This window comes from Sphaerodactylus townsendi, linkage group LG07 (assembly GCF_021028975.2).
Source record: "Sphaerodactylus townsendi isolate TG3544 linkage group LG07, MPM_Stown_v2.3, whole genome shotgun sequence".
Classification (NCBI taxonomy): Eukaryota; Metazoa; Chordata; class Lepidosauria; order Squamata; family Sphaerodactylidae; genus Sphaerodactylus; species Sphaerodactylus townsendi.
Genome location: NC_059431.1, coordinates 56164644 through 56182647, shown reverse-complemented (window position 1 = coordinate 56182647; position 18004 = coordinate 56164644). Strand labels below are relative to the sequence as shown.

At 40.9% G+C, this 18004-nt stretch overlaps 1 protein-coding gene across 5 annotated transcripts; it reads left to right on the top strand.

Annotated features, from left to right (window-relative positions):
- The first annotated feature begins 444 nt into the window (after window positions 1-444).
- FEM1C (fem-1 homolog C) lies at window positions 445-14691 on the top strand. 5 transcript variants are annotated; one of them, XM_048504190.1, is made up of 3 exons: window positions 445-494; window positions 1993-2709; window positions 11957-14691. In XM_048504190.1, the coding sequence occupies exons 2-3, from the start codon at window positions 2166-2168 to the stop codon at window positions 13264-13266; spliced, it is 1854 nt and encodes a 617-aa protein (XP_048360147.1). In that variant the 5' UTR covers window positions 445-494; window positions 1993-2165; the 3' UTR covers window positions 13267-14691. The 5 variants fall into 5 exon arrangements, with proteins under 5 accessions (XP_048360147.1, XP_048360145.1, XP_048360150.1 ...); XM_048504188.1 differs by lacking the exon at window positions 445-494 and adding an exon at window positions 501-722; XM_048504193.1 differs by lacking the exon at window positions 445-494 and adding an exon at window positions 505-522.
- Window positions 14692-18004: the final 3313 nt, after the last annotated feature.

Below are 18004 nucleotides of genomic sequence, written 5' to 3'. Positions count from 1 at the left end.
AAGATGGCAAAAATAATAAAAACATACTCTTCCTTGTGGACGGGATGCTTCTTGTCCTTCTGTTCTCCGCTCACTAAAAGCTGAAATTAATTTCTACCGTTACCAGACGCGTTCCCTTTTCCATGTCAGGCAGCGCACGAATCTCACGGACCCGCACTTCTTCCTCCGCAAGCCTCCCGCAGAGCGTACGGTAAAGGATCCCTTATCGAAGTACAACTCCACCTCATAGGCCACACTCCTCTGGCGCCTACCGCCTCCATTATGTGCTAATTTCGCCCGAGTTGCGCTACTCGGCTTCCCCGACTTTCCTTCCCCGGAAAACGTCGCCGCCAACAGTACCGCCCCCGGAGCAGCTCAGCAGCAGCTCCTCTCCTCCGTGCCTGCCCTCTCAGTCTAACTTGTTCCCAACCGAGTCCCGCCTCCTTCTTCCTACTGAGCCTCAGGAAGCGACCGAGGCGGACTCGCAGGACCCCCTCCCACCTTTTAGGACCGATGTAAGGGGAGAGTTGGGAGAGAGTCGAGGTAGCATGTTAGGTTGTGCCAGGTTCTGTGTCCGTTCGTTTCCGCGGGTGGAGGGAGAGCCTCGCGTCTTGCGGTTGGGAGCGCCTGTCATGAAGGAGCGGCTCTGGGAGCCGGGAGCGGCGGCGGCGGCGGCGATGGCGGCGGCTTAGTGGAGAGGCGGTGCGCTGAGAGCTCTCAGAAGAGGGAGCCGGCGAGGGAAGGTAGTTGGTCCGTCTCCACTCGAGATTGCAGAGACATCCCCCCCCCCCCCGCCCGCCCCAGATCACCGGCGACCGCCTCCCTCTCCAGCGTCGCCGGGGGTTGTGAAGGAAGGGGAGCCGCGAGAGCTTCGGCAGCGGCGAAGAAAATGCTGGAGGACCCTCGGAGCGAAGGGAGGGGGGAAATGGAGGGCAAGGACCGATTAGGACCGCAGGGCTGGTCGAGGGGGAGGCTGCTGGGATGAGGGTGTCCGAGCCGAGACTTCCTTCGCGTCTTCCTCTGTGTCCTGCCTTGGGCATAGCTGGGGTGGCTGGGTCATGGGAGCTTTCCCAGGGGAGAAGTCCGGACGCCACGGGTGTGCAGAAGCAAAGGGCGTCCTCAGTGGCTCCGTGCCCGTAATAATCTTGCAGATGTGGGGGAAATCGTGAGCCTGCCTAAGCTCCTTGGATCTGGATGTGTGTCTGGAGAGGAGGGGGAAGAGAATATTGACGCCATAACACCTTTATGCACAGAGAAGGGAGGAAAGTTAAGCCCTTCAGTCACCTTGGCCACTGACAGCCGACTTCATTCTTCTTTTTGAGTTCTGTTATGCTGAAATTTTGGGGTTAGCTGTAGAGCCAAGTATTTGTATTAAATTTCATTACTTTCACAGTTATCTGGTGGTGGCAATCCATTGTCCACCAAGGTTGTTTTAAGACAGTTGAATTTTGGATAGGTTCCATCTGGCACTATTGGATAAGTGAATGCTGAAATTTGAGCTTGTCCAAAGGGTGACTGAAGTCACTTGCACCTTGGATCTTGGCAGGCAACCTGGAGCCACTCTATGATTTCAGAAACCAACATTTTGTGTGATGAAATGTTTGCATCTAATTAGTCATTTTGCTTTTAGTAGCGTTAATGTCATGTGTGGTTCAAACTGTGTAATCAAAAGCATAGCTGTTTTATGTGTCTTGAATAAATTATTGGGGACTGTGGTCTGTACTGCTGTGTATAGTTTGCAGTGAATTGGCTCCTATTGTGTAATTTTGCAACATTTAATGTGTCATGTTAACATGCATGCTTTGCTTCAGTTATGTTTTTTAGGGTTGGATCTACAACCCAAATCTTATTTCATTGATTGGTGAATGTTCCATCTTGTTGATTGTATTGACACACTCTATGTAATCCACCTTGAGTCTTAGTAAGAAAGGCAGAATATGGGTAAGGGAAATAAAACTAATTTTGAAGCAAAAATAGCGCTCTTAACTTTTTTCTTCTTTTCCCGCTCCCCAGATTGATGACATAGTACCTTCTTGGAGAGGTAAATGCTGAATCTTCATGCTGTACAAAGAGATAACAAAGATCTATCACGGAGTGTGTGCAGGGACTGTCTCCAACTCTGATTCCATTGATTGCCTTGTTTGGGATTCTGAAGCGCAAGTAAGATTAAGAGAGGAAGAGACTAAATGGATCTTAAGACTGCAGTATTCAATGCAGCTCGTGATGGCAAGCTGCGACTCCTCACCAAGTTGCTGGCAAATAAAACGAAAGAAGAAGTAGCCTTGCTGATGTCAGAAAAAACAAATGGTGCCACACCCCTTCTCATGGCAGCCCGCTATGGACACCTTGACATGGTGGAATATCTGCTGGAACATTGTAGTGCTTCTATAGAAATTGGTGGCTCAGTGAATTTTGATGGTGAGACTATTGAGGGTGCCCCACCATTATGGGCAGCATCGGCTGCTGGTCATTTGAAGGTGGTCCAGTCTTTATTAAATCATGGAGCATCTGTCAACAATACCACTCTGACAAACTCAACACCTCTTAGAGCTGCCTGCTTTGATGGCCACCTGGAAATTGTGAAGTATCTTGTGGAGCACAAAGCTGACTTGGAAGTGTCAAATCGTCATGGGCATACATGCCTTATGATATCTTGTTACAAAGGGCACAAAGAAATTGCTCAGTATTTGCTTGAGAAAGGGGCTGATGTTAATAGAAAAAGTGTCAAAGGTGAGTTTTCAATACCTGTTTGCAACAGGGTTAAATAACTAGGTTTGATGACTACTTAAGAGTTCTGTTCAGAACGTTTGACTGGTTTAACAGCTCAATAGTTCAAAGTCCAAGAAGACTAAGTTTAACAGTGTGTTTTCCCAACTTTTCTTTACTACTTAGAAACAAATTACTTGTACTCCAAATAATCAGGCCTTAACTTATAAAAGCAATTTTTAAGATACAACAAGTCACTGCAATATAGATTCATATTCTGGTCCCAGAATATTGTGTGTGGAGGACAAACTATGGATCTCAGTTGGAGTGATATGATGTATTTTTTCACCTGTATGAAAGAAGCATCAGTTGGAAACTAGAAACCCTTTGACCATTGAATGGCAACATCATTACCAATATTAACATAGAATATACTACACATCGAAAAGTTACCTTTGCATTTTTATGGACTTAGACATGTTTTTAATCAGGTCACAAGGTTGTTTCGTAATTGTAACTAATATGTACGTATTATGCAACAATTATGCGAGCAAGGCATAGTAGTGATGTGATCACAACAAATTCTTTGTCCTTTTTCTTGTCTTTTTGCTGTTGTGTATGCTGTATGGCTACTGCGGTTGCTCAGAAGTGTTCCTCTGGTTACAGGATGGTAATCTAGGAGGAGACTGTATTTATGGATTATCCCTGCTGCTAGGCAGTGTTATCCAATTTGGTTTACATTGAATCTTTATCTGGTGAATCATCTGAAATTAATACATTTTCCCTCTGCTTTCATCCTTTTAGCAGGCCTATGTGTTTTGTTTGGTGTTACAGAGGCATTTAATCATTTATTAGGTTTTATCTTTTCAGTTGGAGGCTGCTATTCTGTCATCTTCTTCCCAGAAGGCCAAAGGTGAAAATCTGATGCTAGCACCAAGCACCATTTTATCTATTCAAATCTCCTGCATTCTGTATGGACACCTAATATCAGGGCATACTTTATCTCCCTCTTCCCTTAATATCCAGCCTAATGAACTGGCCCGGAAAACTGAAAAGCTTTCTAACTATTTTGTTGTGCTGTTTGGGTTTGTCCCAACAAGATATTACATAGCTTTTGTTTTTTGGACTGTGGCTATAGTCACTTTGTCCTTTTGTTTTGGTTGAGGGCATGCCATTGATTTTTAATGCTTCTGATATTTCTTTTTAATAAGTATGTCAGTTGCTTCGAGCAGCTACCTTGATATTCTTCCCCAAGAGCCTGCCTCTGATCTGTATGCAGTTGATACTAAAAAAAAAGGATGGAGAGAGATTTAAGCCCTTAATTCACTTATTTAAATAAGAATTTAGTATTTCTAGTTCTGGCTGAATCGTGTCCTTGTGTAAAAGCATGCATGCTGATATAGTGTAGCAGCTAAGACTGAGCAATGAATTAGGAAGTCTGCAGTCCATGGTGGACTATAGTTCCCCAATTGCAATATGGGCAGGATAGTCACCTACTTTACAGGGTTTTTGTAAAGATCGCAGCAGATTATGTACACTGAGATAATGTACATGGTGATGCTGATCATATCGTTTGTTCTCGCTCTTGGTTTGTGAATGGGTTGGATCTGGAGGTGCTTTCCACTGACATCATGGCATTTCCCTTAGCAGAATAGCATTTCCACTGGCAGAGGGATGGTTTTTGCCAATTTCCCTTTTCCTTAACCTTCTAATATTCAGGGGGCTGAGCTGTGTGCATCAGGACAAAGGATGCAGGGCAGTCCTGACCAATGAGTTTCATTATGGTTATGGTTCTTTGGATCCAGCCCTTTATATCTTCCCTCTGTTTCTGAATGACTCATAGCTTAAACTCAAGTGCTATTCTTACATCAATGCAAAAGGAATGCTATTTTTATAATGAGAAAAAAGTCTACTGCTGTCACTGACATTTGGCTGCAGAGCCTAACCTCCTCCTGTTCTTGTATTAAATTCTCAGCATTGTTTTGGTACAGTCATTACAAAGAACTGTGTCATGGTCAGGGATTTTTCTCAGCAACCAGCTGTTTATAGTTGAAGATCTACAAGTAGAGATCAATGGATCTTCCCAATCATAAACAGTGATGTTGGTGAGTTTGAGGTTGAGTTCAGAGTAGTTCATCCCCTCACAGAGGAGCTGGAATTTTTTTTCTCGTCAAGTTGCAGCTGAGTTAAAGTACGCCTGTACGGTTTTCAAGGCAAGAGATGTTTCCCCATTGCCTGCCTCAGCATAGCCACACTAGGCTTTCTTGGTGGTCTCAAATCAAGCTGGAATGACTCTGCTTAGCTTCCAAAGTCTAGTTAGCCTGGGCTATCTAGGTAGTCATTGCTTATTTGTTAGTAAAAAGGAACTTTATCAACCACTATCTGATAACTTATTTCCCTTTTGTTGTCAGCTTTTAATCAAAATCTGATTAATTTCTTTCCTGGTAATATTCATTTTACTGAAAATATTAATAGCAGCAATTCAGTCCTCCCCCATAGGTTTAGGTGACTAAACTGGTGAATGTTTTTGAGGAAAGGTGTTTGAATGTCAGTTTTGGTATTTGAGCAATTATTTGACCTTGAACTTTAAAAGCCGCATGTATCAAGAGTTTGGGTAATGCTTTAGTTCAGTGTTTGTACAGACTGGGATTTTGGGAATCTCACAAATGCCAGTTTCATTTTTAAAAGCCTTGTTCTGTTGCCTTAAAGTCATCATGGTTGCTTTACTTCAAGTTTCTTTCTTTTTATATATGAGATATGAAATGTCTGTGTGCACAGTTTTTTCAGTAAAGCTTATATTCTGCTTGTAACATTTGAAAGGGGGGAGGGTGGTCTTTATTTTTTTGTGAGGCACTCTGATTTCTGAACATATTCTTTAACCAGCTTCAGGTTACAGGAAAGCCTGTGCCTTTTTTCATTTAAATCTGTTTCTTCATCAAAGGAATAACTTACAGGAGAATTCATTATTCACTTTTGGAAAACCCTCTTTGCACAAACTTGTACAGAATCATTTCCTTCCTGCTTAAATCCTCCATTCTGTGACAGTATTAAGATGAGCAATGCCAATAATGTCACAGGCTTCTTTCTGGCTCTTCATCCTAACTTCTTAGTTGTAGATGTATGGGGGATCAAGCTTGCTTGGTATATTATTGCTGATGGTGGTCTTGATCCTGACTCTTAAAATCTTGGGTAAATTTCTAGGGTAGGAGCACTTTAATTAATGTGCCTGTGTTATAGCAGTCCCAGTTCTTGTACTGTATGTACCCTGCTACTTATATTTGAGCATATGTTGTTAGGTACCCCAGAAATTTGTTAGATTGCCTTCTGGAAGGTTTGTGTGTGAGAATATGCATAGGATGTGCCAGCTCCAGACAAGAAATGTGAGCTCCTTTAATCTTACTGTAAATATAAACATGACATATTCATAATTTGTTGTTATAAACCAGGGGTAGGGAACCTGCGGCTCAAGAGCCGCATGCGGCTCTTCTGCCCTTGCACTGTGGCTCCATGAGCTTAGCCGCAAGCCCCATCCTTGCCCAACCTGCAGGCAGCAGGGCGGGCGCACCAACTGCCCACGGCCAGCTGGGCCGCACCGCGGGCTTCCCCTCTCGCCCGCCCCGTTGGAGCGGGGCGGGTGCTTTCCCAGCGGCTGGCGAGGCCGAGCTGCTGGCCTCATCCTTGCCCGCCCTGCAGGCAGCAGGGCGGGCGCTTCCATGCCCTTCTCAGAATGAGCGGAGTAAAAGGTTAAAAAAAACCCTATATATATAGTGTTATCTTCATTTTAAATGTCAAAAATTATTTGTGGCTCCAAGTGTTTTCTTTTCCCGTGGAAAAGGGTCCAAATGGCTCTTTTAGTGTTAAAGGTTCCCTACCCCTGTTATAAACTATTGATTATCACTCCACAGTTTCCTCATGATAGCGTAACCACTTGAAGAACAAACTAGTTATTGGACTTTAGAAAGATCCCCTTTTAGGTTTGGAAAATATACTGCTTCCCCAGTAGAACATTCTAAGAAAGGGTGATGTTCTATGTGAAACTAATGGAATTCTGTATATTAAAGTGACAGATTTTTCCAGTGCATCAGTGATAAAGATGAAAGGTGATAAAAAATATGTGCAGTCTTATCCCATGTTCCATTTTTCATAGAGACCCATTATTAGATACATACATAAGAGTTTAACCCTGGGTATCAACTCTAAGGTCATATTGCACTTCCTCTCCACTTCAGTAGTAAAGTCCTGAATTAAATCTTTGAATAACAAAACAAGGAAGTATGGTGAGACAGGGCATGATTAACCCATGAATTATATAGTTTTCACAAACAATCTAAATGGTGCATTTTCTGTGACTCAAGGATCCACAAGTTTTGCCATGTCCTTTGGACATTGCACAGACATAGTTCAGAATAACATCCTTTTTACTTGACTTCTGTTCAGTAAACATCATTAAGAATTACACAGTTTAATTAGCAAAATAAAGGCTATTACAGAGGAAGTTGAAATACGTTCTAGAATCATGTGGAAGTATAGGATAAAGGGCATTCTTGATTATTTTTACTGTCAAGTTCTCAAAATGTTTTTTTTTAATGATCATGTTTTTACATGTACTATGGTGGAGTCTCTTCCCACCAGTTCTTAGCTGTTCTTATGTTGTAATTCTTGCATAAATTCCAGTGGATCATCTTGGCCACTGAGTTGTGTCTCTGTTTGTACTCAGTCTGGGCAATCTTTTTTAGCAGCTGAGGACATGATCTACAGTTTCATCAGCTTCTTTGCACAATCTGCATTTTGCATCATCTGAGGATTTTTCGATTCTGGCCTTGATCGAATTTGTTCTGATGGCTTGCTCTTGGGCAGCTAAAATCAGGGATTCAGTTTCCTTTTTCAGAGTTCCAGTTGTTAACCACAGCCAGGTCTTTTCGTAATCCACCTTGAATTTGAGTTTCTCCAGAAATTGGCTTTGCAGTGCTTTGTTGTGCCAGCTTTCAGTCCTCATTTTAATCACATTTTTTCTGTATTCTTGTTTGGTTTTCTGGGTTTGCAGCAAATGTGGGTTCTTCACTTCAATCAATGCCTGTTCTTAACTTTCTTTCACATAATCAGCCAGTGCATGCTTCTCCTCTTCCACTGTTTGCTGTACTTTCAGTAAGCCCCTGCTCCAGATCTCCGGGGAAGGTATCACTGCGTGGGTGTAAGGCATGGTGCATTGTCATTGTCGTCGTCGTCGTCGTCATCATCATCATCATTATTACTGGCCAAATAGACTGAATCTTTACTGCAGCCCAGTGCATTGACAAGGGCAGTCTATTCAGCTATTGGAGAGAACTTCAGTCTGCAGTTATCAAGTAAAACTGTTAGCATATTGTACCAATGTTAAAATACTTATTCTGCTTTGGGAGTATTCCTGTTGCTTGCAGCATAATTATGTAACAAAGTTAACTAAAGGTTTAGTGTTTATAAAATAATGCATGATGTGATTTAGATGAAGAAAGAACTTTACTCCATCCTCCCCATACTAGATCTTAAGGGTATGCAGTGAAGTTGATGGACAGTAGATTTGGCAGGCAGAATCTGTTGACATAGTTGTTAGATAGAGGGGGCCATGGCAGAATGACAGAGCATCCCTTAGCGTATCAATTCCTGATGGTCTCCAGTTCAAAGGATCAGGTATAGCAGGTGACATGAAACATCTCTGCCTGAGACCATGGAGAGCTACTGCTGGTCTGAGTAGACATTATTGACTTTGATGGACCAAGATTCACTGCAAGGTGGCTTTGTGAGGACAGATTTGCTTCTATTGTATTTATTGCTGGCTTTCAATTTTTATAAACTGCCTTGAGTTTTGTGTGAGAAAGGTGTACAATAAATAAACAGAAAAGTACTTCTTTACACAATATATAAGTAACTAGGTCGGCTCACTGTCATAAGCTGTAATGAAGCTGATTAGTATAGGTGGTTTTTAAAAGAAATTGAGAACTATTTGTGGAGGAAAGATCTATTAATGAATATTAGCTGTGATGGCTTAATAGAACCTTCTGAATATCAGTTGCTGGAACAACAGCTGGAGGAGGCTTTGGCCTTTGTAGTTCTGCTTGTGATCCTTCTGAGGCCTCTGGTTGGCCAGTGAAAGAAATATTTTGCTGGACTAAATGAATGGTCAGTCTGAAACAGCAGATCTCTTTTTGTGTTCTTGAACTAGAGTTTAACATTATGATGAGTCACAAGTATGTAAAATCAGTGCCAGCAGATGAAGTAGTTAAGAGCAGTGGACTCAATTCTGGAGAACCAGATTTGATACCCTACTCCTGAATATGAAGCCTGCTGGATGACCTTAGGCTAGTCACACTTCTCTCCAAACTCTCTGAGCCCTACCTACCTCACAAGGTGTTTGTTGTGGGGAGAGGAAGAGAAGGAGTGTGCAAGCCACTTTGAGATTCCTTATAGGAGAGAAAAGCGGGATGTACTCTTCTTCAAATTCTTCTAAATCTTGGCAAGATAGAGGTTATCTGGGTTAGTGGAAAGGTATATAGGGTACTTGAGATCTCTTCTGTCTTAGGCCCCTTCCGCACACGCAAAATAATGCGTTTTCAAACCACTTTCACAACTGTTTGCAAGTGGATTTTGCTATTCCGCACAGCTTCAAAGAGCACTGAAAGCAGTTTGAAAGTGCATTATTCTGCATGTGCGGAATGAGCCTTAGATGGGGTTATATTCCCCTGGAAAGCCAGGTTCATGCTTGGGAGTGCTGCTTGACACAGCAGTCAAGTCAGTGGCTTCAGTGGTTTGGAGTGCTTTTTCCCAGCTTTGGCTGGGAGTCTTCCCAGGGAGATACACCTGGCCCTCCTGACTCTTGATCTTCTTAAATGTGGGTATTGTGATGCTGTTGTGGTTTTTAATGGGATTTTAATGTGTTTTTATAGTTTGTATTTATTGTATACTGTTGGTCTGTTTTTTGTTTCTGTACACCATCCAGAGCTCCTCGGGGATTGGGCACTCTATGAAATGCAATTAGTAGTAGTAGTAGTAGTAGTAGTAGTAGTAGTAGTAGTAGTAGTAGTAGTAGTAGTAGTAGTAATAGTAGTAGTAGTAGTAGTAGTAATAGGCAGCTGGAGACAGTTTTTAAGGATTGCATTTGATTAATTTTATTTTATTTACTAGCAATCCCAATGGCAATTTTAAATTGTGGTTCTTGTATGTGTTTTTTTAATTATGCTTGTTTTATTTACCTTGTAATCCTTTAAGTGCTGCAAATTGGCTAATAAATATCTTAAATAATGATGAAGTAATTAATAAAGACATGTTTTTGTGTTTTAAAAATTGCAGATTTTTTTGCCATCAATTTCAGATTTCTGCACCTTTTCTTTATAGTATCCTCCCTCTGTGCACCCTTGTCTTGACTTAGTTGGGTGTTATTCCAACAACCTATGAGCTCGGCCATGATGGTCCTCCTGTCTAGGCCCTATGTGAGCATTTTTCAAGACAGGTTGACTTCTTATTTTCCCTACAGAAACGGCACTTCTTGGATTTTAAAAAAATTGGACGTTTCCTTCGTTTAAGTTTTCATTAACATTCTGCGACATCACAGCAACTTTGACAGTGGTGGCAGGTTGATGCCGGCAGGGGCATCTTGTCTTTTCCCAATGTATAACAGTATATAGTTTCATGGCAAAATGATGTTGAAACTGCATTTCACATGTAACTTATCTGCTGAGTAATATCTGTTGCTTTATTGGATACCTGTACATTTACCTGTTTTCAGAAAGCACTCTAATCTGCAGTTTCAATGGACAAGTTTGGCATATCCATCCAAAAGTGGATATACTTACAAGTGAATGCTGATACCTACCCACAAAAAGGAATATACTTGCAGTTAGTCTGTTTGAGGGGTATCAAAAGCACCATTACACTTCTGCCTATCTGTTCAATTACCTTATTATCGACAGATATATTTCTGGAATGTGAGGAATCTACCATGGAAATGTTCTAGGCTCTCAGGTTAAGTGGAAGATTGAAGTCCAGAGGATCTGCTTGCAAGAAATTGTCTTGGCCTGCCTCTTTGCAACAGCAATGAGAGGCTTTTATGGATGGTATAATTGTTATTTCCTCTGGTCTTTGTATGTTCTTCCTAGAAACCTACATGGAGGTCTGTGTGTAGTGTAACCTTCAAATTTACTATGTTTCTTTACAGGAAACATACTAGAATATGTGTGGATTATTCTATATTCTAGCATGATTCTCTGATGGAGAGGGTAGCTATTTGAACTGTTGAAAGCAGAACTCCTTTACTGAATGTGTTACTTTTGGAGGAGTCTGATTATTGTTTGATAATGGAAAACATGCTTAAACAGAACAGAGAAGTAAAAACACTTTGTTGAAATGTACTCAAGTGTTTGCTGCAATAAAACCAGCCATCTCTGTGCGTAAAAAGTTTGATTGCTGTCTCTTGTGGCGAAATAGATATGTCTTCCTCAAAGTATGTGAACAGTATAGAGGTAAGGCATGGCCTTTGAATAACACTTGCAAAAAGAAGTACCTAACATGGTTATCCTTGGTTCATGTGATCACAGCTCAAATGTTGGCTGTGGAACAGGTAATCTTAATAGGCCAGAAGAAGGGACTTTCCCATATCTTTTTCCAAGGCTATGTGCTCAGGCACCTTAAATGCTTTAGAACACAGCTAAGTGTCTGGTTAAAAATATCAACTGAGCTTTTATCAAAAGCGCTGCAATAAAACAACTTCAATAAAAGGTCCAAAAGAAAAGCTAGTATTTTTTAGGATTGGCAAATGGTGGGGGAGAGGCCAAGATTATTCATGGTTAATTATTTTTTTTCAAATACAACCATGAAAATTATTGGAGGGACTAATGAGAAATTGCCTGTTAATGGTGTGGATGGTGATGGTGTGGTTCCATGGTAGAGCGTCTGCTTGGCATGCAGAAGTTTCCAAATTCAGTCTGTGACATCTACAATTAAAGGGACTCACAAGGGGTGATGTGAAAGACGTTTGCCTGAAACCCTGGAGAACTGCTGCCAGTATGAGTGGACAGTACTTACTTTGATAAACTAAGGGTCTCGTTCAAATGTTTTGTGATATAGATTAAAATACCACTTTTTGTCATCTGTCCTCACAGCTGTTTATGATGTGCAACTTTATCCACCTGACTTACTTGCAAATTAATTAGGTGTATGCAAGCATTTTTCCTTCTGTTGTTGTGGCTTTTCTTTTAAAGTGTAACAGCATATATGATTATTGCTTTCTTTTTTCCCACAGGAAACACAGCGTTGCATGACTGTGCAGAATCTGGTAGCTTGGAGATCATGAAGATGCTTCTCAAGTATTGTGCAAAGATGGAAAAAGATGGCTATGGAATGACGCCACTTCTCTCAGCTAGTGTTACAGGCCACACAAACATAGTTGACTTTTTGACTCAGCATGTTGAGACAAGTAAGGTGGACCGTATCAATGCACTGGAACTTCTAGGAGCCACATTTGTGGACAAAAAGAGGGATTTGCTCGGTGCTCTGAAATACTGGAAAAGGGCTATGGATATGAGGTACAGTGATAGGACTAATATCCTAAGCAAACCTGTACCTCAGACTTTAATAATGGCATATGATTATGCCAAGGAGGTAAATAGTACTGAAGAGCTGGAAAACCTTATTGCAGACCCTGATGAGATGAGAATGCAAGCATTGTTAATTAGAGAACGTATTCTGGGCCCTTCTCACCCAGATACATCCTACTATATTCGGTACAGAGGTGCTGTCTATGCAGACTCTGGCAACTTTAAACGATGCATCAATTTGTGGAAGTACGCTTTAGACATGCAGCAGAGTAATTTGGACCCACTGAGTCCTATGACTGCTAGCAGTCTTCTGTCATTTGCTGAACTTTTCTCCTTCATGTTACAAGACAGGGCAAAAGGCCTGCTGGGCACAACTGTTACATTTGATGATCTTATGGGTATACTGTGCAAAAGTGTCCTTGAAATAGAGCGTGCCATCAAACAAACTCAATGTCCACCTGACCAAATACAGCTCAACAAAGCCCTTTCCATCATTTTGCATCTAATTTGCCTGCTGGAAAAAGTTCCGTGTAGCCCTGAACAGGATCATTTTAAGAAACAGACTATATACAGATTTCTTAAGCTGCATCCTAGAGGAAAGAATAACTTTAGCCCACTCCATCTTGCTGTTGATAGGAATACCACGTGTGTGGGACGCTACCCAGTTTGTAAATTTCCCTCCTTGCAAGTCACTTCTATACTAGTGGAATGTGGTGCTGATGTAAATGCTAGAGACTCTGATGACAACAGTCCTTTACACATATCTGCACTGAATAACCATCCTGACATCATGAATCTTCTTATCAAGTCAGGTTCACATTTTGATGCCACAAACTTGCATAAACAAACTGCTATTGACTTACTTGATGAGAAGGAAATGGCAAAGAACTTGATCCAACCTATCAACCATACTACACTGCAGTGTCTTGCTGCCCGTGTCATTGTGAATCATTGCATAGGTTACCAAGGACACATCCCAGAAAAGCTTGAGAATTTTGTTTTGCTCCATAGATGATAGTCTGATATAGGCCCTTGGTACTGTGGGAACCTGAGTTAGTGATTCTAATGGTTGCTTTCTCAAGCACTGTTGTGATATGCCAGCGATACGCCATCATTCATTTAGCTTGGTCCATCCTGCTCATTGGCTAAGACATAACTCAAATCAAATTTGCCGAACTCGTTACTCAGTATTTTTAAAACAAACACACCTTATAATATAATTTGTGGATTATTTAGAAATGTAATGCTATATTTGAATTCACTAAAATTGTCTGCCAGCAGCTCGTCTACTCTGGTTTGGTTTGCCTGTTGGTTTGAACTTGAGTTGAATAATTTTTGTGGTGTTGTCCTTCTCTTACCAGTGTGGATTTTATATAGTTGGAAAGTCATCTCTTTTTTTTTAGCTTGAGCATTTCTACTTTTCTTTTTCTAATGGGTTGGTTCATTGCTGAACTGTAAAAGTTGTATGGATTTGTTAACATTTGCAATTACCATAAGTGCTTTTATCCTCTCTATGCACTGGCTTGAACATGACTGTTGTGTGTTGGCATATTTCTATGCAGCAGTTGGCCATTTTCAGCTCTAACCTGTGTCTTGCAGTTTTCTTAGAGCTTTGAAAATGCTCTCTTTACAGCATGACAATTTTTGAAGATGTCAATCAGCTGTCTGAACTCTCATTTTTTGCCCCTAGCTGTTTCTATAGCTGCTTACTGTTGATTTTTTTTCTAGAGTTGCGTGCTGAATTTGGGAGTAAAATGTGTTCTTGTTGGCAAACCCATTTAACATTAAGCCTGAAAGTCATGTTACTGTGTCTTGCAGTAAGTGAAGAAGGTAATGGATTGTCATCTTTGACTTTGCACCAATGTCTTGCTTGAGCTGATTGTGTGACCAGACGTAAGAGAGTTTCTTCAAATTTAACCTGAAACTTAATCATCAAGTTCAGTGAGAACTGGATCAAACGTAGTCTGAAATTACAACTCTACATTCTTAGCTACAAAATGAAACTAAAGCATGTTGGCATGATGCTTGTCAGTCCAGACTTAGCCATCTACTAGTATAACTATATGGTTGTAATAAGTAGGCTTCTGCAGGAACTTTGGAAATTCAGAAGTAGTATCCCCATCTCTTCATTTTAAAATAATTCCTATGGATAATTTGCATGCATTTTATTCTGTATTACCTTTCAGCCATATTAATGGAAATGTCAGAGGCTGTGTACACCATTGAAAGCTATCTATTTTTCTAATATTTCCACAACGGCTTAGCTATTGCAGCAGAAAGGGCTTTTTAGACTTCATAAGGAAACCACAAGTGAAGACTACAAATGAGATTAAGATTCAGGTATCATAATTCAGCACTTTATTGTTGATTTATAATTAAACTTATTATGGCATATTAGACCTGCAAATGTCTTAAAATAAAATGGTTCTCAAGAAAAAAAGCAGTATTTTTTTTCCTTGAGTGGAATACAGCACACATGGTAATTTTGCAGTCCTACATTTTGGGTGGTTTGCTTGTCTCTTGACTTTTGTGATTGATAGTCATACCTAATGCCTTTTCAATGCAGAAACATAATGCACAGATTACTGTGAATTTGTGAAAGTTGATAGTGCAGAATTTCAGGGTCAGATCAGTCCATTAAGGCTAGGTTGAATTGGGTTGTTTTTTTTTTCTTTTTTTAACTTATAGCAATATTAGCTTCAACTGATGGTTTGAGTTTGGTATGCAATTCCTTACAGTTCACACAAACCAGTAATTATGTGTTGGCTTGATCTATTGTTATTGTCTCCATGGTTGACATAAATGGAAGTGGTTTCACCAACTTGCAAAAAGGATGACAAACTTTTTGAAAGAATCAACCAAAATGCCGGGTTCACTTCTATGTGTACTATTAATTTCAATTTTGGTTTATGATATATAAAAGCTTATTTTGTGCTTACGTACATTTGGAGCACAGTTATTTTTGCTGGTTAATCTTCAGCAATAGCACATTCCCATTGAAGAGTTAAAACCTGAGCAGTTTGATAAAAGGACCCTCATGGTGTGGAATGGGAAGCTTCAGTACTTCAATTAAGTTCTTCTCACAACTTGAGTTTGATCCCAATGGAAGTCAGTTTCAGGTAGCTGGTCAAGGTTGTCTCAGCCTTATATCCTTCCAAGGTCGATAAAATTACCCAGCTTACTGGGGGTAAAGCATAGATGACTGAGGAAGGCAGTGGCAAACTACCCCATACACATGGTGATACGGCATCACCCCATGGGTCAGTAATGACCCAGTGCTTGCACAGGGGACAACCTTTATCTAGTTTGATTAAAAGTTCTCATTATTTTTCATTAATTACATGTTCTCCACATAAATGTAATTTTTATATTGGAGAAGCAAAACACAACCTATTTGGGGCTAAATGTAGGACATTAGAGAAACAGGGATATGGGGACACTTTTATGACTCTTGATTATGTATAGTTTGGAAATATGTTCTGTTGATGATCAGAATTGTGTTTTGCACAGTTTATAAGCAACAATGAATGAATAGGGGATAAAGGTTTTTCCTTTCTTTTTTACCCTGATTTCACCACGTCTGACACTCCTGCAGTACTTTGATTTCAAGTCTTTAAGCTTCTTTCCATTTTTCAAGTCCATTCAAAGTTTAGTTCTCATGAAGGCAAAACGTGGCTCTTTTAGTAAGAGCTACTTTCACAATCTGTTGTATTTTAAAAATAAATGCATCCTAGTTCCATGGGTGCACGATAAATTGGAGTGTGCCAGGCAGTTCCATCTGTATGCCATAACGTGGCTTCAAATGGCTTTTATCTGCAGTTTGGAACTGAGGTAAGATTATTGCTGTTCCTTCTCTCCTGGATGTTACTGCCTAGTATAATGTGTTCTCTAGAAATTGCTGTAGTATGGTTAGCTGGACTATGTATTGTGCCAGTGCTGAGGAACTGAAGGCCTTTCAACATATTCTGACAGATCCCTTCCACTATTTCTTTCATTATAATTTCCCATAAAACAACAACTACTACTTAAACTGTTAATCTGAGAACAATACATTTATTTGAAGAGATGCAGATATGTATGGGTATCAGGTTTCAGAATGAACCTAGACTTAATTCATCATTTTGTGTTTCTCATTTGTTTATGAATTCTTTCTTCTTTGTGCACAAGCACAACAGTGTCTTTGTTACATTACCTCAGCTGCCCTTCCAGTGAATGCTCTAACTAGTGCCCTCTTCTAATGTTGCACTGAGCAATTAAAAAGGGAAACAAAACTGTAAATACAATCTTATTTAGTACTAGCGGGGCCCAGCCACACGTTGCTGTGGCAATTGTCCTTCTCATCACAGTCCGCAACCCACACAGATGTCCATGCAGGTCCAATGATCCGCACGCAGCATAGCCTTTTGGGGTGGTCAAATGGAATCCCTCTTTCCCTTTTCAATTCACATTGTTATATGGTGGTGCCTTGTGTTTTTAGTATAAGGTAACCCTTTCCATTCCACTACAGAACTGTCCAGAGTGCGAATCCCGCTGTCCATGAGGCTGGTTGACATGCACAGTCCTGGCTTGGGTAAGGCAGAACTGGGGCAAGGAGGCTATCCCAGTCAGGCAGCAGAGGCAGGGTGGTGAGGCGCTCAGATTGAGGCCAGCTCCCTGGGTTCTTAAAGGACCATGTGCAAAAGAAGCAGAGCCGGTAGTGTTGGTTCGCCCCCACCCTGTGGATTTTCTTAGAAGAAAAAGGCAAACTCCAGCTCGCTTTTAGTAAAAGAATGCTGTGGTGAATAGGGGTGAGGAAGTGGGTAAGTGGTGGTTGGATGTGAGGGAGGGCAGAGTGAGGTGTGTGAGGATGAGCTGGATGTGTATTGTGTGGTAGCAGTGGGTGAGGCACAGAGAGTGGAAGTTACCTGCCTGTGAGGGGGGGGGGGCAGCTGACATCTCACATGGCAAAGTGTGTATGTGTTTCACTTCCACTATTACCTAACAGTATTAGCTATTTACTGTTTTCACTGCTCATCTCTGCCCATCTGCATGAACATTCTAAGCCCTCAGGCCACAGACAGACAGGCTGCACGAACATTCTAAGGGTGACAGTTAAACAGAGCCAGCTTCATGGCCTAGTGTGCCAGGAAAAAGACGTTTTACCTGACTCAGGTATGGACTTTCGGCAATTTGAAGGTCCCATTACCTGCCCGCAACAGGGAGGAACATCATGTGAAAATTTGGGGGCGATCCGTCCAGCCATTTTGGCATTAGGGAGTGACTAACAAAGTCACTGTTTGCTTTTTATATATATAGATTAGCTTAACATATATGTACATGACTGTGCTGGTTTAGTTTACATTGTGTTTCAGTGAAACACATAGAAGTTGGACTTGCATGATTTGATGATAAAGGCTTTAAAGTGAGAAACTTGGCTTTCATTTCTTTTGAAATCCTAACATTTGTAGACCACAAAAAGTTCGTGATTTTATCCTAAATATCCTAAAGCACTACTGCTGGCCTAATTTAGAGTTCCTGTTCTGTGTGGCTCTGTTTTTATATATTTACTCCTTTTCCCTGACACTTTTCTTTTCTCCAGTGCCTGTCCCCTCAACATTCTGCACAATATTAGAAATCCTTCAGTCCTTCTCTTACTCAAGCATGCAAACCTGTATATATAAATTGTTGACAGTCTGCAGATTTATTCCATTTGCCGATCTGACTTCACGAACAGAAACCCATGCTTACAGTAATAGAGTATGAAAAACTGGTGC

Excerpts from the sequence above, each read along its gene's own strand:
- FEM1C (XM_048504190.1), top strand. The coding sequence starts at position 2,166 with ATGGATCTTAAGACTGCAGTATTCAATGCAGCTCGTGATGGCAAGCTG. Across the intron at positions 2,710-11,956 it reads TAATAGAAAAAGTGTCAAAG|GAAACACAGCGTTGCATGAC; the intron begins GTGAGTTTTCAA and ends TTTTTCCCACAG.